The sequence below is a fragment of the Natator depressus genome, chromosome 6, assembly GCF_965152275.1.
Source record: "Natator depressus isolate rNatDep1 chromosome 6, rNatDep2.hap1, whole genome shotgun sequence".
Classification (NCBI taxonomy): Eukaryota; Metazoa; Chordata; order Testudines; family Cheloniidae; genus Natator; species Natator depressus.
The window spans coordinates 38,016,615-38,044,353 of NC_134239.1; the positions used below are offsets into that span (position 1 = coordinate 38,016,615).

At 38.8% G+C, this 27,739-nt stretch overlaps 1 protein-coding gene across 6 annotated transcripts in view; it reads right to left on the reverse strand.

The window, feature by feature from the left end:
- Positions 1-27,739, reverse strand: part of BTBD10 (BTB domain containing 10) — a 52,591-nt gene that overhangs the window by 6,232 nt on the left and 18,620 nt on the right. For 5 of the 6 annotated variants that reach the window (XM_074956953.1, XM_074956949.1, XM_074956952.1 and 2 more), the window contains 4 exons: positions 10,193-10,386; positions 4,672-4,957; positions 1,571-1,673; positions 541-661 (listed from right to left, as the gene is read on the reverse strand). In XM_074956953.1, coding sequence (XP_074813054.1) covers positions 541-661; positions 1,571-1,673; positions 4,672-4,957; positions 10,193-10,346 — 664 coding nt within the window. In that variant the 5' untranslated portion in view covers positions 10,347-10,386. Of the gene's footprint in view, positions 1-540; positions 662-1,570; positions 1,674-4,671; positions 4,958-10,192; positions 10,387-17,893; positions 18,136-27,739 lie in introns of those variants that run through there. The other variant, XM_074956948.1, reaches the window with a different exon arrangement.

Below are 27,739 nucleotides of genomic sequence, written 5' to 3' on the forward strand. Positions count from 1 at the left end.
GATGCATTTTTTATTTATTAAAAGTTTTGTGCTACTTTATTTGGACCAAAAGACTTGTTTAAGTATTGGCTCTTCTAAGTTTGGAACATACGGTCATAGATGCTAAACACTGTATTTTATACATCCATTTCTCATCAAGACAGCTTGTCACTTTTACTGTGAAAACACTGAAATTAGAGAATGACCAACTTTCTAAGTAACAAATGATGGGGAGATCTGTTCATTAACTTTACCTCATGAATTTGTTCCCAAAAGATCTCTGCTGTCAACCAATTGCTGATATTTCTCAACTTGTCTACACAAGGACATACATGAACAAATAAGGACCTGAATGAGACATGGGGCTGTGCTGATCTGGCACACAGGAGGGAGTAGAAAAGAGAAAGCTTCATCTCCCCACAACATTTTACACATTCCAGATTACGCATTTGATTTTCTTACAATATTTTACAGTAACATCAAGACTTTTTAAAGTAAACTATGTGTACATTTTAATTAACACATGTACACTACAATTATTGTAATAAATTCTATACTTACTGAGATCTCTACATTTGATAGTGCTATATTCAAAGGAGATGCAAAGATAGTCACATGCTTCTCTTAGTTCAGGAATAGATATTCCGTCAGGACAACGTATTATCCCAGTCTTATAGTAATCCTTATAATATAGAAAAAGCACAAATGTTAGACTAAACCATCTGCCGATAGAAACATTTCATTCACTGTTAAAGGACCTTTTCCATATTCATAAATCCTAATGCTCTGTATTGCAATCTTCAAGAACAAAGACTGAACCACATGATTAATATGTTCAAAATATGTTTATCCTCAGACTTAGAGCTTCCAGAACAGAAGGGCCACTATCAAGTGAAAAGTCATTTCAAAGTTTTAGCTGTATTAAGTTTCTATTTTAAATTACAAATTCTTGAAACTGAACATTTAAGTATGAAATCTATTTATATGGTTTACTATTTACACATCACTCAACTTCTACTGCTCTGTAGCTCAGCCACCAAGCAGTACAGCAGCCAGACTACATTGTGATAATGTTTAAGGCAGTTTAATTTTCTTTGCAGACTGCACTTTGCATTTTTCGGCAAGTGTAGCTGCCACCTGCAGTATGTACTGTTGAAATAACTTATTTCATTCACTGTAAAAGAATCAAGAACAAGAGCTGATAAAATAAAGCCAAAATGGCTCTTTGAATTAAAAGTTTACAAAAAAGCTGTTTAAAAAGAAGTTAAATCTTTCATAATTCTTGATTCCTGAGGCTTAGCCAAACCCCTGGAGTGCATGGCTGGAAGCACAAGTGCACTTAAAAATAAGAGGAGCATTTTCCATATCAAGTCATTCTTTCAAAAGGAGAAATAATCACTTATTTATAGAAGATTGTATTTAAAAAGTCACATCAAGCAGAGAAATATTGCCTCACCAAGATCTCTGTCAAACTTCTATTATATGCCTGTGGCGTTTTTAAATACAGAAAGTGTTCAGCTTTTCCAGTTTCAGGGATTATAAAATCCACACCCCCATTGGTTAAATTGTACTATTGAAAATAAAAGATCACCAGAATAGCACGAAACACAGTTGAGCCAATTCCTTCAGCTACTTCATATTCTCCCTTTTCATTGGGACGGGTGAAGTTATGTTCTCTGCCTGATCCAAACATCCTATTGAACAGAATGACAATTCAGTTAGAACCCACTTCAGATTTACAAGGAACTTAGATGAAGCACAACATGCTAAAACTGCAGATGTAATGGCAAAGAATTCACACTCCATCTCAGAAGTTACTGACCCTATACAAGAGGAGATATTTTTGCACTGTTCAGCAGAGCTGGTCAAAACTTGGAATTTCCATTCATGGACATTTCAAAGTTTGATTTAGTTCCAAACTGGAATGAACACAAGTAATTTCAAAACCTCCTGAAAAACAAAATTCTGAAAAAAAAATTTCTATCTTGAAAAAAATTCAAACATTTCATGTTGAAACAAAACTTTCATGTTGATGTTTATTTTGCAATACATAAGGAGGCTTGGAGGATCAGAGCGCGGTTGGCTACAGAGCAATAAGAGGAACACGTTCTTCCGAAGGTTGAGGGCACTGCCTCCGCAGCATTCCCAGTTTTGAAAGTGAGGTATCCAGCTCGTTCCCAGTCTCAGGTGTGTTATCATTACACTCCCCATTCTATCTCTCTCTGCTCACATCTCTTGGTTCATATCCTCCTCCCTCTACTTCTGGTTCCTACCACTTTCCCCCACAAAAGCGCTTCCCGTGGAGGATTTTGCTTGTGCCACTGCTATACATGGCACATCAACAAGTGCTGGCAGCAGTAAAGAGAAAGTGACGAGGACTGCACACATTGCAATTAACACTGCTGGGAGCAACCTAATGAAACGGAGAAAGCATTCTGTGGTGAACCAGCACAGGCGCAATTCTCCGCTGTGGAATTCTCCTGAGCTTTCATTTGAAAAATGTAAGTTCAACATGGGGAAATAGTGACCCAACTGCACTTAAAACTCTACTCAATGTATTCATAGGTGTTATGTGCATATTATGGAAGGACATTCCCTATGAAATACAGTTTTACTGGCTGTACTTCCCAGTTAAAACCTCCGATCTTCATTAATAAGGGAGATCGCAACCTTAAAGAGGATAGACTTTCAGCAGTTTTGAAAACTCCACCTTTTGCTTTTACACTTCTCATAAACATCAAGCTGTATACATTAATTTTATATCAGACATGGAGCTGAAACACTACTTTGTTTTTTTAAACACACAAACAGGCTTTAAGGCATAAAGTGTTATGCATTTATCCATCTTATGCCATTAGACATTTTACTTTAAAAAATGCATCTAAAAATAAATAAATAAAAATTAAAAAAAAACCGTTTCTGCATGTATGTACATCTCAAGGGCAAATGCCTAGTCTGAGTAACTTTTGTATTAATATAGGAGGCCAGCCTTTACATTCATATGCATGCCCTTGTTTAATATTTAATTTATGAAAGTGAATCTCCAATAGGTTCTATTAGGCTTTAGGCAAAGAATAAATCTTCACCAAGGTAACCAAGTAGACTCTGGTTAAGCAGTTCTTGCTCAATGCCCTGCCAACTGGTGCTGGAGAAGGAGCAACATTAGATGTTATTTTTAGACCAATACTTTCACATTTTTATTAGCCTACTTTTGAACTGGCAAAAGTACAGAATCAGATTGTTCATTAGACCAATCCCTGGCAGAGAGACTAACCTAATGACATCTCATCTACACAAGAGCTCTAGTATTTTTGTCACTAGATGTCTATCCCCTAAGTCAATGACAAAGGAGACAAATTTGCTGTGTTTTACACTGACATGCAGTTTGTTTCCCAACCACTCCCCACATATGTCAAAAACATTTCCTTTCATCTACCTCATAATAAAGAAGGTTAAAGATGCTGGTTTTGCCTTATTCCAGTTGTTTTGTTTCGTTTTGTTTGTTCTTTTGGCACATAATCACAAAAGGACAACAAAGTTACTATTTAATCTTCCCATTGGTCATTTAAACAAAGCATGAGATTGTTTATCATTTTTACCACCTACACCATGGCCAGAACCTCCATCCAGACATATTTAAAAATATGACAGCATGAGTGCTGTGTTGAGAGACAGCCATGTTTCACATGAACATGTCGCACAAGGCTAAATACAGAGAAGCATAACAATTTGGTAGTCCAGCATGAGAGACCCCCTGAATGTCCCATCAAGAGGAAAAAGTGACCCTTAAACATGGGAAATGGGAAAGTGCTTGGCGCCAGGCTGGTTGACCCAAAGGGTCTTTTCTGACTTATTAAATTTATTAAAAATACACAAAATATTAAAGTCAACACTGAATATTAAAGCCACGCTTCTGATAATCTTTCATTCAACAATTTACCACTTCTTTAAGTGTTTTGATTCTCTTTGCTAATAAACACTGTCAACTATCTGCACTGCAAGGTAGTGTCACTCAATCTCACAGAAACAGGGCATGCCACTTTAGAAAACAGAAATTTGTGGGTGTTGAGCACCATTACAACTTTTCAACTGACTAGAACAAGTTAATCTGTATCTTTCTGAATGGCTTTCCTTCACTCTCTTATCCCAGAGGTTAGCTATGGTCATTGCTTTGCTATCATGAAAAAATGAATTATGAAGGGCAAATGTCCAGATAATCCCAACACTCACTGGTTTAATTCAAAACCAGTTGCTTTGTAAACTGACTACAGTGCAGGACTGTATTTCTGAAAAATGTGAACACAGACTGGCTTGAAGCAAAGTATGACAAGAGAAGAGGAAGCAAAGCTTCCGTTAACAGATGAATGCTTCATTTCCTCTCTGAGAAACAGCTTGCCAGCAGTAACCATCATTTCCATTTCACAGATTTCTCACTACCTTTTTAACGATTCATATCACAAGGATGTTCTCTCCTGGATACAACTAATTGTGTTACTAATTCAGTCACAAAATCATGTGAAGTGAAATACAGGAAAGTAGAACTTACACAGTAACTATGCTTTTTTAAAAAAAAAAGATAAAACATTAGCAGCCAAAAACATTAGGATTCAACATTTGTTTTCAAAAAGCAATTCAAATAGATTCAAGAACTGTTTAGAGTACTGTATTGCGCAGAATAATAATGATACCAACCTGCCCAACATTGTATTAGGCTGTGCAGTAAAAATCGAAGGATCTACAACAAATCTAGTGTTGTCCACTATAAGAGTAACCCGTTCAGAGGTTCTTACACTCCGGGCTCCTTCTTTTGCATTCTCATACACAAATACCATTTCCCCAGCAGCCTTGCAACTCCCATCTGAACTTGACTGGCTACTGTTTCTACTGCTGTTCCCAACACTACTATTGGAACCATTTGGGGAAGTTTTCTGAGGACGAGGACTGCTTGGCCGAGATGAACTGTGATCCTTTTCTCGATCTAAAAACAGAAATTGGGGAGGAAGGGAAGTTAGAATTTTAGGTTTAATAAGAGCTCGTCAGACCATCTACCTTATTTAAAAAAAAAAAAACAAAAAAACCCCATGAACATGGTGACCTGATTAACTGAAAAAAGTCTTAGGACTTGTCTACACAGCAAGTTACTGCATGGCAAGTATAGCACATTAGTTTGCTATGCAGTAACATCCTGTGTGGACGTTGTTACAGCACAGTGAAAGTCCCAGGGTGGAATTTAGCATACCAATACTTCCACGCAGGAAGTTACTGAGCAGCATGCTGGTGAGCAGTAGTTTGCCATGTAGACAAGCCCTTAAAAGTTAAAGACTAATAGGACAACCCAAATATTACATTTGGCAACACAGCAAATCCTGCTACGTTTTCAACCAAAGTTCCCATTTCCTGTATATATAAAATCATCTTTTTTTCCCCAGAAAGTTCCTGGGAAAATTTAACATTCCATTTTCAGAGGAGAGCTTAGTGTATTGTATGAGTTCAGTTTCCAACAAATTAAAACAAAGGCATCATATTTTTAAAATATTGCTTTGTAATAGCAGTTAAGCCTTTGCAGTGTTCTGTACCATTTGCTTCAACCCTGTTACTATCCTCTGTTGAGCCAATAACCAGCGGAAACTGCCAAAGGACTACTATATGCTTCCAACTAGTGATGCACCTAGTAGTCTCATTACCTGGCAAATGGAGGCCAGCACCAGATACTTCACAAAAAGCAACAAGAAACTCCATAGTGGACAATGAGGAACAACATGCCCCTTGGGGAAATTTCTACCTAACGCCATCAGTCAGTGGTTAACTTCAGCCCTGAAGCATGAGGATTTATATCCATTATAAAAAATTATTTTAATCTTCGCTAATATTATTGTGGATGTTCTCATCTATAAAATCTCTAATCTCTTGACTTCTAAGCAACTCTTGACCTCAATGATATCTTGCGACAAAGTACTGCAACATTTATTCATGGGTGGGGGAAATCAATTTAACATCTGCCTTTCAGTTTCATTGTAACATTGCCATTTACTTTCTATATACCAGTCATAATTTCGTATACCTCATGTCCCTTGTCATGTGTTTCCTCTCTAAACTTTCTCAGTCTTTTCTCTCTTCGTACCATTCCATGCCTTTAACTGTTTATGCCACTTGGAGCAATGATTTAAAAGTCACTTGATTGATTTTTTTTTTTTTAATCTGGTTTAAATCAGGTTGAGGCTTTGTAAAAATTAATTTGAAAATCTGTGCTATGGAATTTTAGACTAAAATTCATAATAAAAATACAGCATTTATAATTTTATTAAGTATCACTAATGATAGGATAAATTATTTAAGATTACAGAACTGCTGTAGGCAAAAAACAAAAACTCGAAAGTTAAGACCAGCAGACAACTTTACTCACATGAATAATCCCACTGATTTAAACGGGACAACTTGTGTGTTTAAGATTAAACATGAACATGAGTGTTTGTAGCATCAGGAGCTAACATTTTTATTAAAACCTTTCTTTCTAGCACAAAATCATTGTCATTTCAAAACAAAATGAACAATTTAAGCAACAATGCAATGTTTAGACTTTTGCTATATTAACAAAATTAGTGAATTTTTTTTTAAATATAACCCAAAAGTTTCAAAACAGGTATGTAAAGTCAGACCCCTAGGATTGGTATTTTCAAAAGCACTAAAGTGACTCAGAAGCACAAATCTTAGTGACTTCAGCTGCACACCCTGAAAGAGGAGTTGTTGGGTGGTTGAAGCATTTCAGCCTTCTTAATTTGTGGAAGTTCTATATAGGTCAGAAGCTGGTTTTAATTACAAAGTTACACAGGCTATTTATTTATCAATTTTGTGTTGCTTTCACAGTAAGAATGTTAATGAGACCCTGGAGTTGTCTTTTTCGGCATAGTTGAGCATTTTAAGTATGAAATTTCTCTGTAGAAAAAAATCCATGTAAAATCTAAAATGACACTAATTAGGAAACTTTATAAGTACAAAACATCCACTTTAGCAATTTACTACAAAATGGGAAGTAAAGCAGCTTTGGCTTGTTTGTTTTTTTAACTATATCATGGATTTTACCCACTATTCTTTGTATCCTTATGCTGTGACCAAATCATCCCCTCCATTCTTCGGGGCAGAAGCACAGGAGCCCACTTCCATTCAAGAACAGAAGGTATTAGCAGGTATTCTCTCCCACCCAAAGAGAAAAGGATGGTGACAGGGCACCTCCTTCATCCCCATATACACCTACTCTAGAAAGGGGAACCTTGTATTTTAACTTCCTATTGAGACGCATGGGGAATGTATGCCTCTCAGAGCTATTGCCTGCCTGAGTCTGCAGACCTCAGTGCATTGATTACATTCATTCAAGTTCTTCTTCACAACTGTGATAGCCAGATATTTGATATTTCCTTAAAAAAAAAAAGCTCAGATTCTGATATAGTCACATGACTCCAGAAGATGGGGCCCTACATGCAGGCCTATAATTTGTATACGTCATCTGGCTCCAACTGAAAAAGAAATGAAAGGGTTTTTATTTTTTTTAATCAAACACTGCATTTCTTGTCAACTAACAAAAAACTGCATGTTAGGTCAGGATTGTTCCAAAAGTAGCACTTGGGAAACAGATTGCGTTTGTCAAAAGCAAAGAGGCAGATGACTTTGCATCCTTCAAGTTCTGGGAGGCAGGTAATACTCCTATAATTGACAATGAATGAAACACTGCTGAAGAGGACACTGTCACCTGTTGGATTTGGGGAGTTGAGGATTGTTCTTAACAGCCTCAATTCTGGATAAACAAGATGGGTGAGGTAATATATTTTAATTGGCCCAACTTTGCTGCTGAGAGAGACAAGCTTTCGAGTCTGGGAAAGGTACTCAGTGTCACAGCTAAACAGAAGGTTGAACAGCTACTTCCTAGTAATCACCACATGGAGTGAGCATCTCTATAAGCAGTCACCTATTTCTGAAATCATACTCTGTGCAGCAAAGGACAATACAGCCCAGTAACTGCAGAAAGTATTTTAAAAGTCACCTTTATTAAATATAAAAACATGTGAGTGAGTTGAGTCTCTGCTCTTTCATGATCTGTAACTTGACCTGCATCTGCCTCTTGATCTCTTATGTCTACCACTAGTACTATGGAGGCTCATTTTGAAGGGGAAAAATTACAGCAGTCCTTCCACCAACACCATTTAACTTTTCTCGTTCTGCTAGTGAGGATTATCCCAGAGACCACATTTTATTTATAAGTAGCAATCTACTGTTCTCTCATAGAAATTAGTTCTCAGTGGCTGAAGGAGAATAGTAACAATGGCTTTTCTGGAACAAAGAATGAAAATGTGAACATAAACCTTCACTTTCATTCTCAACCATATAGTAGTCAGGTGAAGCAATGTTACTCGTGCTCTTCAGAAAGAAAGCGCGTTCAGAATTCAGGAGTAAGTTAGTCCAGCTCAACAGTCCGTTTTGCCCAGCACAGTAACTCCTCACTTAACATTGTAGTTATGTTCCTGAAAAATGCGTCTTTAAGTGAAACAATGTTAAGTGAATCCAATTTCCCCATAAGAATTAATGTAAACAGGGGGGTTAGGTTCCAGGGAAATTTTTTTTGCCAGACAAAACACATTATATACATTTTAAACAATTTTAAACAAGCAATTTAATACAGGTATTAAACAGGCTGGCAGCCCCCCTATCAGCTCCCCTATGGGCCCCCACCCACCGGTGGACCCCGCAGATCAGCGCCTTCCCCCTGCTCCCCCCGCCTCCTGCCCGTGGCAATCAGCTGTCTTGCGGCATTCAGGAGGTTGGGGAGGGAGCGGGGAGGCTGTGCGCCACATCCTCACTCCTCCCTCCAGCCTCCTGAACACCGCAAGACAGCTGATTGCCATGGGCAGGAGGAGCAGGGGGAAGGTGCTGATCTGCGGCATCCGCCGGCAGGAGCTGTCAGGGAAGGCACGTAGGGGGGCTGCGAGCCATGGACAAAGCAGACGGCCAAACGACGTTATAGGGGAGCACTGCACAACTTTAAACGAACAAGTTCTGTAATGGAGCAGGGACGTAAGATCGAAACATCAAGCGAGAGGATGTTAAGTGGGGAGTTACTGTATAGCAACAGTTCCACTATTGCCTTAAAATGTTAATGCACAAACTTTAGTAGCACTGGATTGAGCTGTAGCTCACAAAAGCTTATGCTCAAATAAATTGGTTAGTCTCTAAGGTGCCACAAGTCCTCCTTTTCTTTTTGCGAATACAGACTAACACGGCTGCTACTCTGAAACTGGATTGTTAGACACCCCACAAGCAGCAAAGTAGGAATGCTCATTTCTGAGCTTGTTTATGGAACTGGAAAAAAGCAGTTTACTTCAGAGGTAGAATCAAGTAAGATTTCATGTGTAAATTTGAGATCCTATGAAAATCAAGCTGTTTGACATTATGTTTCTATTACTGACATGACATGAGCGCTAATCATGACCAACAAGTCATTCTGGCTATATTTCATCAGCTGCGTCAACGTGTGGCAGGAGCCCCCAAACGCCAGACGCAATGAAGCATTTAGCATTTTGTTCAACCCACGATGTCTGTTTCCTCCTGGTACACCAGCTCCTTCTCCTATGTGAGATCCCAGAAGGCAGGGAGCCAGTCTTCAAAAAAGGTATGGAGAGGCGGAGTTTTTGTTTTTAAAAAAAGCCACTATTTATCAGAGTTTCCAGAGTTTAATACTTTATACCTCGAAGAGTTCACCGACTTACAAAACAAGATAGCGTTTTGTTTTGTTTTTTTTTAAATGCAAGTATTTACCAGACACTCTCCCTGCCTTCAAATATTTAAGGTGCTACAGTAGGGGAAAATATATTTATTAACCAACTCCGGGCTTCAGCAGAGTTCTTTGGTTATTATGACTCAACATTTTAGCACAGCTCCTACGTACTAGGGCATCATATCAAAACAGGAACCGCAGGCCAAACATGAATCAGCAACACAGTATGCCTAAGTGAAAAACATGAGTTTTGGACTAAAACTGAGTATTACTTTCTAGTTCATGAGAGGCATTTTCCTAGTCTGAGGAATTTGAGCATGTATTGGTAATTATATATCATAATTTTATCATCACTTGTAAGAAAAATTTTCTTTAGTCTGCTCTACACAAAGAAAAAGGAATTAGATTAAAAGATTAAGTTTTTGTAACACAAATTAATCTCCAACATACCACCATGGTGTTGTCTTGTTGGTGAAGTTACATTCCTGATACATGGAGTGAGCTGAGATTCTGATCTTTCATGGGATGAGTCTCGTGATCTGTCACTTGACCTGCGTCTGTCTCGTGATCTCTCATGTCCACCACTAGCACCATGAAGGCTCATTCTGGTATTGTCTACTCCTTTAGCAACACAAGATGGTGTACTAAAAACAAAAAAACCAAAATCTATTCAGCATTCAACAATCTTAGAGCAACTTGTAAAACCATTCAATTTTGAAAAATAATCCAGTATGTTTCTATATAACATTAGGGTGACCAGACAGCAAGTGTGAAAAATCGGGAGGGGGTGGGGGATAATAGAAGCCTATATAAGACAAAGCCCCAAATATTGGGACTATCGCTATAAAATCGGGACATCTGGTCACCCTATATAAAATTATTTTAAATATTTTTATACTCAAGATACACAAAACTCGATTAATTTTATTTACCTCCAGTTCGTTGCTATATCATTCACATACTTCTGTATCTCTGCAGTACCGTTTAAGAGAATCAAACAACTACTCTCATATCACTGCAAAGCAACCTGTAGTAAAATGCTACTGATCACTTCGTAGTTTGTAAAGCCTGATTTCACAGAATCCATTGCAGGGCTCCGATAAACCAACCATTACAAGTGAAGCACATTTTAAAGTCAAAACAAAATATTTTAATTACTTCGACAAAATATACAAACAAAAGAAAATAGCATAGTGCACCTTCAAAAGAAAAAAACATTAAATTAAAAAGGGTCAAGTTTAGCCCCAAAAAATTGAGTTTTGTAAAAAAAGCTTTTATAAAATGTAAGACTAACAAAACATTGCAATACTATTTTAAAATTTAATTTTTCCCCTGAAGTAAACATTCCCCTGCAGTGTTCAGCGTCGTGCTAGCAACTGAAGAGAACCTGAAAATGGTGTCAATTTTTGATATCCAAACTAAGAGAAAAAGAAAAGGAAAAACTCACACATCATAGCAATCCAGCAAGCAAAGAAGTAAGCTGCTTTCTTAAAACTGAGAAGTTTTTTAAAAATCTACAGTGCTAGCAACAGACAAGGAAATTTGTTTTAAAATATTTTAACTTGATAGCATAAGATCAAAGATTTAATCAATATAAAAAGTCATGTTACACTTTTTTGTTTAAATAAACAGAATGTGTTTTCTTAATACTGGCACATTTAGCATTTAAACAAAGTTTTACTCATACATGTGAAAATATTTTTGTACTACGAACTGGATTTCAAGCTCCATAATTTCAGAGGGTAGCTAAAATTATCTAATAATATTCTTAAACTAATTTATGGCACTTCAAATGCATCAAAATTTTAGATGACTATTGCTACAGTTTGGCACGGGAGTGATTCCACAGTTTCTTATTTGCACTCTTGACTTAGTTGAGAGTTCTAGGAAGACTATCAGTATAGACATGAATGAAGATATGAACTGATCCTTTTATAGGATTTCATATCCGATAATACAATGCATGCAACTTTCTAAAAATTAAGTACTGAATTACTGAGGCATAAAGAATCAGCGTAGAAGGCCTACAGCAGATAAAAAAAAAATCACTGTTTCCCATTGGTTTGTGTCTAAGAGATGGGGCTTGAATTACCCACTTACTTGCCAGCTTGTAAATCCCACAAACAACGGTACTCTCAACCAAGAGAGCTTAAAGAAAGGACTGCTTGAGAAAAGCTAAGAGATTCAAGAACACCCTCAATGGAAAAGGTGGTAGGAATTATGATCCAATTAAGAACTACCAAACTAGACAGTGCACTCTACTGTAATTAGAGGCACAAACTTGAAAAGCCAGTTCCTGAAATATTTGTAAAAGGTTGATTAGAAGTTATCCAAGTGGAGATGAGACTCAAAGACTACTCAAAAGATAAGTAACCAGCAGATAACAGATGTCTCCCCTTCAGCAATGGGTGCAGCATAAGAGCCTAAACACAACGACAAGCTTCATGCCATCACGGCTTAATCTAGATGCCAGACCCACCAAATTTAAAAAAAGGATAGTGACTCTCCAAGAGGAGGAGCTGGATGTCTCTTAACTAGCATTAACCAAGAAAATCCTAAAAATCTACATCTTAAAAAGAATTTAAGAGGCCTAAAGTTTCTCTAAACCCTACCTGGATACAGGCCATGAGGAAGAAGTTTCTACCAGCAAAAGAATTGATGCAGAAAGAAACTACTGCAGTACCATTTTCTGCCAAGCTTAAAATATGCTGAAGACAACACATTTTGTGGATGTAAAGTTGGCTAAGAGGTTACTGAATAAGGTAAAAAACTGCAAGTCTTGATTTTTAGAGGGCAGCAAGAATTAGATGCACATTTCAAAATGAACAAGCTCTAAATGGATTAATTAACAAATGATGTTTTCAGAAGACACTTAGTGCCTACTTTAAAAATAAGTAATAAAATAAATAAAATAAATTTATACTCTAGAATGTCAACATTTAAGAACTAAACATATCTTCTTGTACTTGCCTTTCCCATTATGAAAGTAAAATAAGACTGGTCCTTCAAAAAAAATGAGACTTGCAGCAGAAGTTGCAAACAACAATCTGTAACCCCATCCCTTAGATTCCATGAAGATTTTGGGATGGAACATCTGCAACTGCCTTGTTTTTCTTCTAAGTATTTGCACTTATAAACTCAACTACTTTCACTGGAAGACTATGAAGTATTTTCAAAAATTAAATGTGACAGGCTGCAACCTAGGATTTAAAAGCGCTAGCAACAAAACTCTGTCCTGTCTACATTAGACTTCACAATCATGTTAAATAACACATGCTAACATTAAAAAATTCAAGTTTAAACAAACCCATTGATAAAGTCATTTTAACACAGTACAAACAGTTCAGTTAATGTCCCTACAGTCACTTCTCTGCCATCTCATTGTGAATTCAACTACTCCACTGCTTACCTGGGTTTATATATTAGTGCATTATGGGAAAGTATGAGCAGCCATCCCATAGTGCTTCAGCAGGGGAAAGAGAGCCCAAGGGGCATGTAAACATTCTCAAAGTCCTAATTCAAAAAAGCTGGAAGGCAGGAAAGACACAAACATGGCTGGGGAAAGTGGGGGTTGAGGGGATGGGTCCTGCCTACACTGGAAACAGTTCCCAAAAATCTGTGCTGAACTGATTACAGGAATACAACCACATACATGACCAGGCAGGTGTCATGAGTGAAACACTTAGCCATCTAAGTTACTAAGGGTTAGTCTACACTAGAAGCGCTAAAGCGATGCAGCTGCGCTGCTGTAGGGCATCTGTTGAAGACGCTCTATATCAACAGGAGAGAGCTCTTCTGTCGGCATAATAAATCTACCTCTGTGAGAGACAGTAGCTATGTTCGTGGGAGAACTTCTCCCGCCGACATAGTACTGTCCACACTGGTGCTTAGGTTGGTGTAACTTGTGTCATTGAGGGGGATGGATTATTCACCCCCTGAGCAATGTAAATTACACTGAAGTGAGTGGTAATGTAGACCTGGCCTAATACTTTAGCCATGTGGTGGAAAGGTGCCTCATTTCATAGTAACAGTATTCATCATGACACGTTTCTTTTTGGATAATGTTCTCCAAATACATAAAATTTCTTTAGACAAAGAAAATGCACGACTGAGACATGAGACAATACATATAAGACTATAACAGGGTACCTTCAGATTACATTCTTTGGTACTCTAGGGACATGAGCCAATGGAAAAGTCCATTCTTCAAGGAAGGACATTTATAGATTTTACTATATTCTCTAGAATTAAAATTTGTTTGTACACGAAGATCCAAGCTTTCAATTTGACGCAAAGTCCTTCAAAAAACAAATTAAGATATCTACAGCCACCGCCACCTCCCAGGCAATGTTCTTAGATCTCATAGCAAAGCAAGGTTGACCCTGGTTAATCTTTCAATAGGAAATCTCTAAGGAAAAATCAATGCTACAGGAAGTTCTGTTGGTGACTCAATAGGCCATGTATTTTCCTTTGTCAGTCCTGAATAAACACCTAACGAAAGAGACAGCACTCATTATGTTACTGGAAATGCCTTTTTCTGCACAAGTTGTAAAAACCAAGACCTTCAGTACTCTGATCTTTTAAAAGGTACCAAGGCACTTTTTGCAAGAAGTAGGGATTCACAAAGGATAAGATTCCAGGCCCAATGTTCGCATTCCACCTACATTCTCCGCATACTTAGAACTCGAATTGCTGTTCCTTCACTCTGCCTCTATAATAGGCTGCTGAAGGTTTCTAGTTTCCATTTTTAATGCACACACAGATTAGACTCTCACATGTAAAAATCCTATTCTTTTGGATGCTAGGTACTCTATAAATGTAAGACTTAAGTACGCAAGCCAGACTGATTGAAACAGCACCACTTGAAACATGAACACTTATCTTAATTACAGCCACTTAAACGTCAATGTTACTGTTGAATCATATCCAGACAAATTCAGAAAATGCATTTACTTGAGCAGTTAATATACCTGGCAAAATTTAAAGTTCTATTCATCTGAACACACACACTACAAAATAGAATACTATTACTGAAACACAGGCATGTTCAGCAGTAAGCAAGACACTTAAAAGGGACAAGACGACCATCCCCAAATTTTGGGCTATACAAATGAAAAGGGTGGTAAAAACCCCTAGAAAATCAGATTTAGGAGAAAAATAAATGTCAATTAAGAGAGTTTACTAGACTTTGCCCTGCAATGCTGTGAGCCAGAACACTGCAGCATGAGGCTAGTCTCAGAGCCTCTGGAAAGTTAAGCTGAGTGAAATAGAAAAAACAAACAGGATGACTTGTGATTCAGATCATTTTGATTTGTAAAATTGTTTTAGCAGTAAAAGTGTTAATAACACAAATAATTTAAAAATACCAGAACCATCAGAAACAGGTTTTGTTTTGTTTTTTAAAGTCTGGTTAAGCAAAAATCTTAACATACAGAAAGTGATCATCATCTCAAACTACAACCAAAAAAAATACCAGTTTTAAACAATTGCTACTTGTATCCTTAATGGGCGTATGTATGCAGCAGAATCTCTCTGTTTCACACCAAACACTGGGAGACTGGTTTAGTTAATGAACTACACTTGTTAGTAAGTGCACAAAAACAACAACAAAAATAATGCATCACAAAATGCATTGGATTAATTTTACCACTGTGGTATAGTTTAAATTATAACACTATGACGTGTACTAGCAAATATACTGTAGTATGTTTTGTTAATCGAATCTTAGGCTTTGTCCACATTGAGACTATAATCACCAGCATAGCTGCACTGCTGCAGACAAGCCCTAGGGGTCTACACTGGGGATTTTTACAGCAGTGGAGCTACACTGATACGCTAGGAGTTTAAGTGTGACAGAGATGTAAGTGAGCTGCACTGGTGAAAACCTGACTTACACCAGTAGGGCCTATCCGACTTTCAAGCAAGGATAAGCCATGCCAACACAAATTAAATGTATAGCCACATGGCATGTCTACACTAAGCATTTGCACCAGTGAAGCTACACCAGTGACCTGTCACTGATAGCTAATACCCCCAGAGTAATTATTTCTCTACGGTACCCAGCTGTCACACTGCATTAATCTGTAATTTCGATCTTCAAGAAAGCTATGGTGTTTTGCCTATCATGCTGTAGCAAGTGTCCAGATGAACTACTATAGCTGCACATTTCTATTTTATTCTTTGCAAATGGGAACTTTCAGTACAACAGAGACCTGAAAGTGCTTTTTTTAATTCAACAATCACCTGTGAACTTCTCTCTCTCTCTCTCAAAAACAAACCACCACCCTACCTTTGCATTATAATCAATATATGATTTAAAAAGGTAATTAGATTTGGTAGTTTTGAATGTTTTAGTCACAGAGGAACAGAGCAAATTTTAAAAGCATAATTTGGAATGTAGATTCTCCTTATTTTGATTTTTAAATAAAAAAAAGTTAACATTTTTAAAATCAACTGTTGCGTAGTCGGTTTTGATCCAAATCAAAATTATATTGATCCAATACTGAAAATGAGGCGCACAACAGCATTATAGAAGGCAATATAACAAATATGGCTTTTTAAAATTGCCAACATAGTAAAGCAGGCTATGCTGCTGCTTTGTTTTCAGAACTAGTGAAGTTAAAAAAAAAAACAAAGTAAAATCTTGCCTTGGGATGTGCATTGATTGGCTCTCACTGACAGCAATAAAAGAGTAGAGCCTGCACATTCAGGAGAAGAATTTTGCTCAAAAACCTGTTATGATTATGTTAACATTCTGAGAGGGACAAGACCATTCAAAGGCAAAACTCATTTGCTCTTTCATTCACGTGAAGTATACACACATAAATGGCAGCATATCAAATGGTATAGAAAAAAAAAACCCCACACAGAAAAATGTTACCACAGGAGAATTTAAGAGATTTATCTCTGAAGCGCCTTATTTTGTCAGTTATATTTCTACAGGGAAAGACGTTATTCTGAAGATTCTTTAAATATACCAACGTTCACAAGCTTCATGTATCACTATTTCCTAACCACAATATGAATGTTGTGACAATACTGGTGCACTCATCCAAAACTTTTGGGCCAGGCTAACTGGAGTATTTATTTTTCCTTCAAACACTGGATTAGAATGTTTTTCCCAGTAGTGTAGTGGTAAAAAAAAAGAAGTGGGTAAACTAACCTAAACAACATATTCCCCAAGTGAGAAGTAGGCAAGCTCAGTTTACCGGTATCTACTCTCTTCTACACTATTGAATGAGCCTCTAGAAAATATTAAAATATATAAAATATTTTAGAGTGCTTTAAAAGCAATTGCATTACAAACAAAACTTAACATGCTCAAAGCTTTACTTAAACACAGAAAACTAGATAATGGAGTCGGGTGGAAGAAAAGCGTAAAATTTGTCAAAATGGCAGGTTTGTCAAAGTGTCATGATTTGTATGTTTTGTATTCCTGCAGTCAGGCAAGAGTTGATTATTTTTATAAATGTCAACAGTCCTATTCCAATTTAAAAGCTGGATGCAACTGTGAAAGAAAAATTTTACCCTTTCAGAATAAAATTTTATTCATTTGATACCAAACAATTAAAGGAGGATTCATTTTACCATCAAAGCAACTGCCATAGATTTCAAATTGTCAAGCTAATCCACACTCTAATGGACATTGTATAAAATGTAATGGTTTACAAGCAATTTGTTGTAGCACTTAAATAGAATCATAGTATATTGATATCTATGATCAGCAAAAATTTACAGTCAGTTCAATGACAGTGAGCCAATAACAAAACCAACTTTAATACAATTTCTCTTCTTGCTATATTCTCTAAGACTTTTATTTTAAAAAAATTCCTAACATATTAATTTATAGCTAACCTCTTGCACGCAATTGTGACTGTATTCATGTAATCAATACTTTCAGAAAAGGGAGGCCAATCTTTCAACACAAAGTTACCACAGTATTTTTGTAAGGCTTTTTTTAGAAGAGAAAATCCTTTCTGCTTTTATTACAGTGACTTATCTTAGAAGTAACAAAATAGTCTCTCTCTCACTCTTGGAAGTCTACTCATTTAAATTGACCAGGATACACAAAGGACAGTGCATCTCCATCTCTATACTGTCCGTCCTGTTATGTATTGCTCACAGATTATCCCATCATCAATGGTTACGCACCTTCCTGTTGTATACATCAGGGAAGAAATACAAAAGCATTGAAATAATTTTGAAATCAGAGTACAAAAGAATTCTGCTCCTTCCAAGAAAGCAGCTCTGGAAGCCAGCTCAGCATCCTTTGGCATTACTTGCTAAATTCAGCATATTTGATATTTCCATCATCTCCTCAGTAGCACCACTGCACCATTAGCCAGTCTTACTTTTTTCTTCTATTTTCCTCTCTCCCTCAAGACTGACAATCCTTTTGCAGCTATTCAGTCCACTAAGTGTTCAGAGACGCAAGCCCCCTCTAGATATTAATTTAATTCATTTTCTCACAGTCACTGACTCAGCCGTGCGTAGTGCAGTACTGACGTCTGACCTCGCAGCCTCCTGTGAGCTGAATTCATGCTTGCCATTTCGCCATTTCTAAGCGGCCATTGGATAATGAAATTGACAGACAGGATAAAGAGCGCGTGAGAGGAGAGCTGCTTGATATATTGCCAAGTACCATCTGTGAAGCTATTTCTAGTCCTGCCAGTTTGTCAGGTTTCAGCACACAAACAAAACACTGAAAAGGTTGTTGCTAACTTTCTCTTGTCATACATATATTTTTCATGTTTGGTTTTATGGCTATTCAAGGAATTGAAGTTTTCATTTGGTATTTTACAATCTCCCTAAATTAGTATTTACAACTAAAACAGTTTTTTGCTGAGACCACAAGCATGTGCTGCAATTGACTTTTGGTCAATTCATATGACTTTTGATATAAAAATAGATCACTGAGATTTTGGTTTCAAGTCCAATTTCTCATATACAAATGGGACTGGGTAAAAGCATCCCAAACCTATATTTAACAGTTTCAGGGCCATATTTCCTAAAGTTTTTTGATGATCTGAGTGCTACACAATATTTTTTAAATTGATTCACATCATATCAGACTACTGCTTTACAGTCACATTACATTTAAAGAGGGAGGTAAACCCCAGGAAACAGACAGCCAGAATATGGAAAGTAAAGAAGGTAAAAGAGCAGATGATGGAAGTTAGATAAAAGATATAGTTAAGAGTTCATCAAGAATTTGCAGCCAGGAAAGCAAATTTGGATTTCTAAAACAAAAAGAAAACCAGCAAAGGAAACAAGACAATATGTTTTTACTACTGGGGCAGCATTCCAGACCTCAAAGGATTTCAAGAATATGGATTTAGAACAATAAAAAAGGGATTTACAACAGTCAAGGTGGAAAGCTACAAAGGGCTGAAGAAAGATTTCTGCTCATACAGGTTCAAAAATCTAGATCAATGGGGTTCCCTTTGCTGTTCTAATTTGTCAGGTACAGCAACTATCTATCACTGGCTTCCAATACTTGTTCTCCTTCTCAGACCTATGCCCTCTACAAGATGGCTTCCATACCTTGTTCAGGTAGTCTTCTGCCATATTTTAAGATGCCATTGGTCTCATTATGAAGCTATCAACTGATAGGAAACACAGGTGCAGCTGTACTCAAATTCCTTCAGCTGCAGGCTCACAATGCTGTAATTGCAGGACCCTTGTTTCACCTTCCTGCAATGGAGTAAGCCCAAGTTCCGAGTCTCTTCCCCCTCCCAGGGCAAATAAAAAGGCCTCTTACAGCAACACCCAGGCAAGGGGCAGTAGGCTACAACTCCTTTTTGCTTGCTTTCAGGTGGAGAACACATCCCCTCTCCTAGCACCTCAAAGAGTAGTCAACATTAGGAGGTCAGGCTCCAGATCCCTCTCACTTCTCAGGCCAGGTGGTGTATCCCACAAGATGTCCCAAACGTATGATTCAGAAGTCCATCTCTCTTTAGGGCTCCCACAAACAGCTCTTCCAAAGCACCAACTACACTTCTTGGTGGTGCCACAAGTTTTTCCCTCACCAAGAGAGAACAGTACTCTACAGAGCCTTCGGACCTGGGACCCTGGAGCTCCCACAGAACTTTGAGTGGTTCCCCACCCCTAGTTGAGGGCAGTATCCAACACCAAGGATGGAGTACCACCATATTACTCAGAGCTTCAGATCCACTTCACTTCAAAATACTGTCAGCGGAGGTCCCTACAAAGGAGATTTTTCAAGTAGTGAGGAATATTTTCTGGAGGTGGATTTACACAGAAACCCTATCTTCAGTAGGTCAGGTTATCCAGCATTCTGCACCATCCTCTACGAAAGGCTGCTTGTTGCCTTTCTTTGTACTTTGGCTTCTCCTCTGTTTCCCAATCCAATCACTAAGTAAGTGTCCAAAAGAGGAAGAACTCAAGATGTAGGGACTTCGCACCCAGAGGAAGAGGAAGAGGAAGTCTCTTAGGGCAAGTCTACACTATAGATTTACTTCAGTATATCATCACTCAGGGATATGAATAATCCACCTCCCTGAGCGACGTAATTATACCGACCTTGGCACCAGTGCAGACAGCACAATGTTGTCAAAAGAGCTTCTTCTCCCACCACCATGGTTACCATCTTTCGCAGAGGTGGATTAACTATGCCAATGGGAGAGCTGTCTCCCGCAGGCGTAGAGTCTTCATTACAGTGCTAGTGGTGCAGCTGTGCTGATGCAGTGTTTTACATGTAGACCTGCCCTTAAGGACCAGACCTCAGACATTTCAATTCTGACAACCTAGGTTCAAGCAAAGGCCCAAACCTTAATAAGCCCATTGCTAACACTACAACCACTGAAAGGAAAGGAACAAAGATTCACAGAAGGGCAGGAAAGAATACTTTCTTAACAAGACTTAAAGGATTAACTCTTTCCCCTCCTATGAACTCCAAGATAGAGACTTGAAGCATGTAGACCCTTATTTTTCCATCTCTCCTACTTATGACAAACTCTACAACATCCTCTCAGATACAAAAGAATAGTGGCAGTCCTGCCCAAAGATTGACCCGGTGATCGATCAATCTGAGAAATGTTCTCTTCCTTTCCAGTAAGAAACCAGAGTTTGCCTCTCAAACTCTGAGGTCAGAGAACTGGACTCTACCTTAAGAAAACAGCATGAATTGTCGCTTACATTTTCACATGCACATTAATGTTTTCCTTGTATGTCTCCTCTAAAAGCAAAACGGATTCAGTACCTCTTCAGAAACCTGGAAATTCAATCCTGACTGCCTAGAAAGTTTTTAAAAACAGCACCTCACATTTGCCTTACAATGCTGCCAGAGACTCAATTTAAGATCCTGAATCTGGTGGTGGTAGGCATCATTATAGCCAATCACTTCCAGCAGAGATCATGAACAGCTGACTCAACATCCATTTTGTGGCCCTTTTCTCTGAAGGGATATCCTGGGACAGAACATGAAAGACATGGCTGATCCTAATATGTTTCTTTCTTCAGATAAGCCAAAAAAACTTGGCTAAATCTTCTAGGATCTGACTTTTCTGGATTTCATCCAGGCTCCAGTTTTCCAGATATCTCAAGGCCAACTTCCAAACTAATATATCTGTCACACACACCAGCTAACTGATCAGTCCATGTTGCACCAACTACTGCTTTTGAGCCTGTATCCTATCCATAACAAACAAATGGCTACATTTAATTTCAAATTTTTTTTTTTTAAAAACACTCTTCAGTGGGTCCTCTCTTCCTTCTCTTTCCAAAAACCTAGTGCTGCACCCTTACTCATCTTCCAAAAGATGCAGAAGCTTCATGTTCCTCAGAGTCTATTCTACCTGCAGTCAGCAGAAGATTGGTGCCAAATTATCCAGTCCTAGACCTTAAGGGGCTTAATCTCTTCACTTGAGACAAAAAATATGAAGTATAAACCCTTTGATCCAGGATAGTTTGGGCAAATTTCAAACGCCTACATATTAGAAGTTGCGCACCTTCACATATATATTCTAGAATACACTCAGAGGTCTTTGTTTTGCTCATGGGAGGGGCCATTTCCAATACTCCTCCCTCTCGTTTTGATCTTGTCTCAGCACAGTGAGTACTGAAAGACCTTAGTTGTTGTGGCAGCAGCTCATAGGGAAAGCAACATTCAGGCAACCTCTTCTTTGGAAGTACGGCTGGTGAAGGAGTTAGTGTCCACCACTAAAGATGTAGTGTTCCCTGGTGGTTCAGTGACTCTTCAGTCTGGGATTTGTGACAGACATGGATAAGAGCTCTCTGCACATCCATTCCCCCCAGCATTATGGCCAGATCTACAGTAGATGCACTTTGCTAGTTTAGGTATGCTAGACTGGCAAAGTACATCTAGTGTGTATGCAGTTTATACCAGCAAAACGTCATTTTGCTGGAATAGTTTATTTCGGGCTCCCTCCTATAGCAAAACAAGCAGAAGTGAAGTTTTGCCAGTCTGAACTGTGTCAACTGGAGGGGCTTCTGCTGGCACAATCATGTCCATCAAAAAAATCAGACCTCATTACATCCATGACACAGCTTTTGCTGGCAAAAGTTTATAGGATAGACTGGCCTCTCTCTCATTTGGTAGCCCATTTCAAGACAGTAAAAGGGAAGGTTCATCCACATCAAGAATGCCTACAGTAGTTTACAAGACCACCACTCTTCAGATCCTCTCATCCAACAGTATTGGACATTCTCTGCTTTGAGACTGCTGTAGATATACTAACTGGTTCAGTACTGAGAGACTTCGTTTCAGAACACTTCTTCACTCATTCATCCTTAGAGAGCGCAACAGTTCCATTTGCCATCGAATCCTATCAGGAAATTGTTAGGCTGTTTGATTCCTCACAGCACAATTTCTATTGATATTATCCACTATGGGTTCACCATGGAGTCCAGTCTAAATGCTCTGGGTGCAACCCTGAACAACTTCTCAGCCCAAGATTTATGAGCTAGACAAGTTTAAAAGTGGCACAGACTGGATCTGCAAATTGTTTACTATGTTCTGTTGATAAGCCAGTAGCACTACCAAAGCCATACATCTGGTAGAGACACAATATCCAGGTCAAATGGCTCAGAACTGATTCACCTAGCAAATGTGATCTAGCCCAATCAGTATTTTTAAGAATCTAGAGCCAATGAAGGGTTCCAAAATTAGACCTGTTTGCTGCTCCAACAATACCCTTGGGGGAATTCTGCTCACAATATTTTAAAATGCTGCTTATTTTACTCATGAAAATAATACAATACAATCAAGCCAGTTTCAATTATTTTGGTAATTTGTTTAAAAATACCTGTCAGTAAGTATGTCTGTGATAATACAGACCAAACCCCCCCCCAACATTTCCTGAATCTTTTTTGGACAAATAGATTCCTTACAAGGAATATTAATACAGAACTTTGAGTAATAATTAATTTAAACTACAATACAGAAATGTATTTCCTGCACCCTTCAGAAGTAGTGCAAAGACTTTGGGAGAGTCAGGAGTAACAGAGGAGCAGAGGGAGAGGGAAGTAATTGCTGGGAAGGAGCCCGAGTGTTAACTTGGAGAGTTGTTGGGTTGTGGGTGGGAGAACTACTGAACAGGGGGTTTTTTTTGTTTTTTTTTTTGGGGGGGGGGGAGGTTTTTGGGGAGGGGAGATTGTTAGGAAGCCTTCCCCATGCAGTCCCCTACCTCTCTCAGTCAGGCACACCTGCCCCATCCCCATGTGTCCCTGTACTCCCCTCTGTTCCCATGTGTCCCTGCACCCCACTCAGCCACCCCTCCTCCCCCGTCCCCATGTGTCCCTGCACTCCCACTCAGCCAGCCCCCTCTCCTCATGTGTCCTTGCACCCACCTACCCCATCTGCATTCATGCAATTTAGCTGGGGTTCCACATGCTGTTGTGCTAAGTGATAACAGCAGGTGGATGGGTTTGCTGCTTGTCACTAGCAAAGCATTGAGAGACAGAGCTCAAGATGAAGAATTAAGGGGGGCACAGCAGTACCCCAGTACCAGGTTGTATCCCAGGGATCCTGTCACACTGGGCAACTCCAAAAAAAAATTAAATGACATTAGATAAACATCACACAAGACAGTCACAATTACCTCACTCTCTTCTGGCAGGACTGCAATCTGGGTGTCTATAAAACACCATGAAATTTCTGCTCTTAAGGCAGGAGTGGGCAAACGACGGCCCAGGGGCCACATCCAGCCCTTCAGACATTTTAATCTGGTTCTCAAGCTCCCGCCAGAGAGAAGGATCTGGGGCTTGCCCCACTCCACGCGGCTCCCAGAAGCAGCAGCATGTCCCCCCTCCAGCTCCTACACATAGGGGCAGCCAGGGAGCTCCGTATGCTGTCCCCGCCCCAAGCGCTAGCTCTCCAACTCCCATTGGCCAGGAACCGCAGCCAATGGGAACTGAAGGAGCAGCGTCTGCAGATGGGGCAGCATGCAGAGCTACCTGGCTGCACCTCCACATAGAAGCCGGAGGGGGGACATGCCACTGTTTCCGGGAGCTGCTTGAGACAATCGCCACACAGAGCCTTCACCCCTGACACCGTTCTGTGCCCCAACCCGCTGCCCTAGCCCTGATCCCCCTCCTGCCCTCTGAGCCCCTTGGTCCCAGCCCAGAACACCCTCCTGCACCCCCAACCCCTCATCCCCAGCCCCCTGCCCCAGTCCAGAGCCCCCTCCCACACCCTGAACTCCTTATTTCTGGCCCCATCCCAGAGCCCTCACCCCAACCCCCAATTTTGTGAGCATTCATGGCCCGCCATACAATTTCCATATCCAGATGTGGCCCTTGGGCCAAGAAGTTCTCCCACCCCGTCTTAAGGCAACCAGAGAGGAAGGAGAATTCATGGCAGGGTCAGCCCTAAAGACACTTGATAAAGGGAATTGTCTCTCAGGCTTAAATTTTAATTTAAGCCAAGTCATGGAGTCTAGTTTTTAAAGTATTTGTTTCCACTTTTGAGTCACTAATTCCAGCATTTCCTCTCCTAATATATCCTCTCATGATTATTTCAGTCAAGTGAATTAGAGTTAGCAGCACTACATACAAAGACTCTGTTCTGACCTTCCACAAGGAAGCAGCAGTTAAATTAACTCCTGGGTTTATTTACAAGTCAGGATCTCCCATCATAAGTTTTCTTACCAAGCTTTTGTCCGACTCCAAAACCCCTCAAATAGAAAGCATGGATGTAATTAGAGTCCTTAAATTCTATTTACATATTCATACAGACTCATCTGTTTCTTGGGCTCTCAAGAAAGTTCAACAAGATTCCAGATTCACCATAGGTAGGTGAATAAAATCTTGCATTAGTTCTGCACATAAAGCCACAAGAATCTTCACCCCACAGCAGCATTCACAACCCACTCTTTTAGGGCCATAACCACCTTCCTGGGTTGAAAGGAGAAAGGCTTCAGCAAAAGAGAGTTGTGTGAGGCCACCATCTGGCCTCACACAACTTACATACCTTTACAAAGCATGATAGGGTTGATATATCAGCCTCCTTAGATGGCACTGAGTGTAGCTCATTGCTTCTCACCATTGTTCAGTGGAGAACAGATAGGGACAATCTAGAACCCACCCAAGGCCTTTATACATTGATGCTGGCAACTAGACTTTTTAAAAAATATATAGAACATCACACTAAACCGTATAATCAAATTTTCCACAATAAATATGCTTAAGAGCTAAGAAAGAATCCAACAGGAGAAAGCACAGAAGCCAGCCAGTAGAAGGCAACGGATGGTGGAGAAATAGTTGTGGAAACTGGTGATTGGTCACTTTGCCCAGCAAGTTAAACCACAGAAGAAAGCTCATTCGTCTAACTTTTCAAATGTTTCATTACAGAAATTGAATTTATCGATAGGAAAAGTCTCCCTTGCAATAAAAGACACGTTAAATTAAGGATAAATGCTGATGGTGCTCCAGTGATGACAGTAGGTAACTTGGTGCCTTTTTGGGAAGGTTACATGTATCTGTATTTTAACTTTTTGTAGTGTGGATGAAACAGTTATAAAAAACTGTGAGAGTGAATCAAGTTACAGATTCATTCATCACCTATAAACATGTCCCAACCACCAACAAAAGCCATATTTGAACATGGATGTTCCTAACCTATAGTGACAACTTGGAATGCAGATAGGCTCTTAGAGGCAAGAAGTGTGGAAAGTGATTCAAGAAAGATTAATAATTGTGGTCTTGGGAGTAAAAAAACTAAGTTACAGAGACAGACATGGGAAGGCGTTATGGTGCAGCCAAAATCCTTCTATCATGACACATATAGGAAATAACAGAATTCAATAGTGAAATGAGGGTGGTTTCGAACTGAGCATCAGCTGAACATAATCAATGGTCAAACAAGTATTGACATTCCAAGGCAGAAGAGGAAAGGTAAAGGATGAGCTCTGAAACAGCCATAAACAATAGGCAAAGCTTCCATCACACGTTAAGAGGGAATGCTTAGAGAAATAGGATTAGGAAAAAAAATGTTTACAAAATGTGCTTTACAAGTTTATAAACAATGAAAAATTAAATTAAAAAAATACAACAGCTGTACCTACTACATAGTTGTAACTATTTAGATGACTCATGCTTAAAGAGCAGTTGAAGTCCAAAGAGTGACTAAAAATGGTACCTCTTTAGTCAACAGGTCTGATTTCTACAATTATTCAGTCTTGTCTGCTTATTTTAGTAACAGAATTTTTAAAAATTACTCCAACAGATATGAAAGTCAGTGTGACAAACATTAATATCTGTATGCCATTCATTATTTTCTATACCTCTCATGTCCCTTCTAAATTAAACAATTCCTACCTATACAGTCTCTTCATACAGGCGGCTCTCCAGGACTAATTCATTTTCACCCCCAATCTCTGAATCCCTTCTATTTCTGCCATGGCTATATTTTATTATTCGCATGCTAGATTGATGAGAGTTAGCACGAGTATGTCTTGTCAATCTGGGAATCGTACCCTCAGCTTGAAGTATACATGTACCTGTGATGAGCTACCACAACTGAATACTGAGCTCAGAGAGGGAACGCAGAGGCATTAACTTCACTTATGGGACTGCAACATGTTAGATCTGGGTTCTACGTGTAGGCTTTTTATTTTTATATTTTACACTTGAGAAAAATCTGTTCAGCCATTTGCTTTTTACACTCTCTCTCTGAGTTAAAAAAAAGGACCCAACAACATTTCCGATATGCCATTTGCTGCATTTAGCAAGGCACAAAGTGAACGAAACAGAATTCTGAAGTAGCCCTTGTCCGATTATCAACCTTGTGCAGGACAATTTGCAAATAGCTCCAGATCATGCAGTCTCTTTTTTAAACCTAGCAAATTGCATTAAAACTATATGAAAAATGCTAAGGTTCCATGGTTACACCCTCAAATCAGGAAATGACTGTTTGTTTGTACATGCCACCTTAACTTTGCTCCCTTGTTCAGATGGATTAGAATAAAGTCTAGTTACATTACTACCACATACAATTTTTCAAAACATTTTTTCCCTACCATGATGTAAAGTATGTCCTATAAAGTGCAATATGAATGAGGCTGGGGTACCCAATCCTCATAACCAGCTAGTGCCTTGTGAGTGAAGGCCTTAAGTTTGTGTCCTAAAAAGCATTTTTCTACTATTTTCCACTAGCTCTATGCAGATTTTAGGTTCTTCTTTTGCAAAGAGCACCCAGTAAGTTAAGAGCAACACTGAATTGACTGGTCACCTAAAAATACTAATTCTATTCTTTAGCACACTTTGTTTTCTAGTAATTCAGTCCTTTGCCCTAACACACTACTTTTCATATATTTCAATGTCTCAATGTGTCAAAGAGACAAACTTTTTTCAATACAAGTTATTTATTGTCAGCTGAAACAATTAAGTCAATTTCTTGTTCAAAGTTTCCCAAAAGCTGTCTATATTATCCAATGGTCAAATGTTAGTTTGGATACTTTCCCTTCAAAATGTATATTAGCATTTTTTTTTTTTGGCATATTATACAGATCTATCACC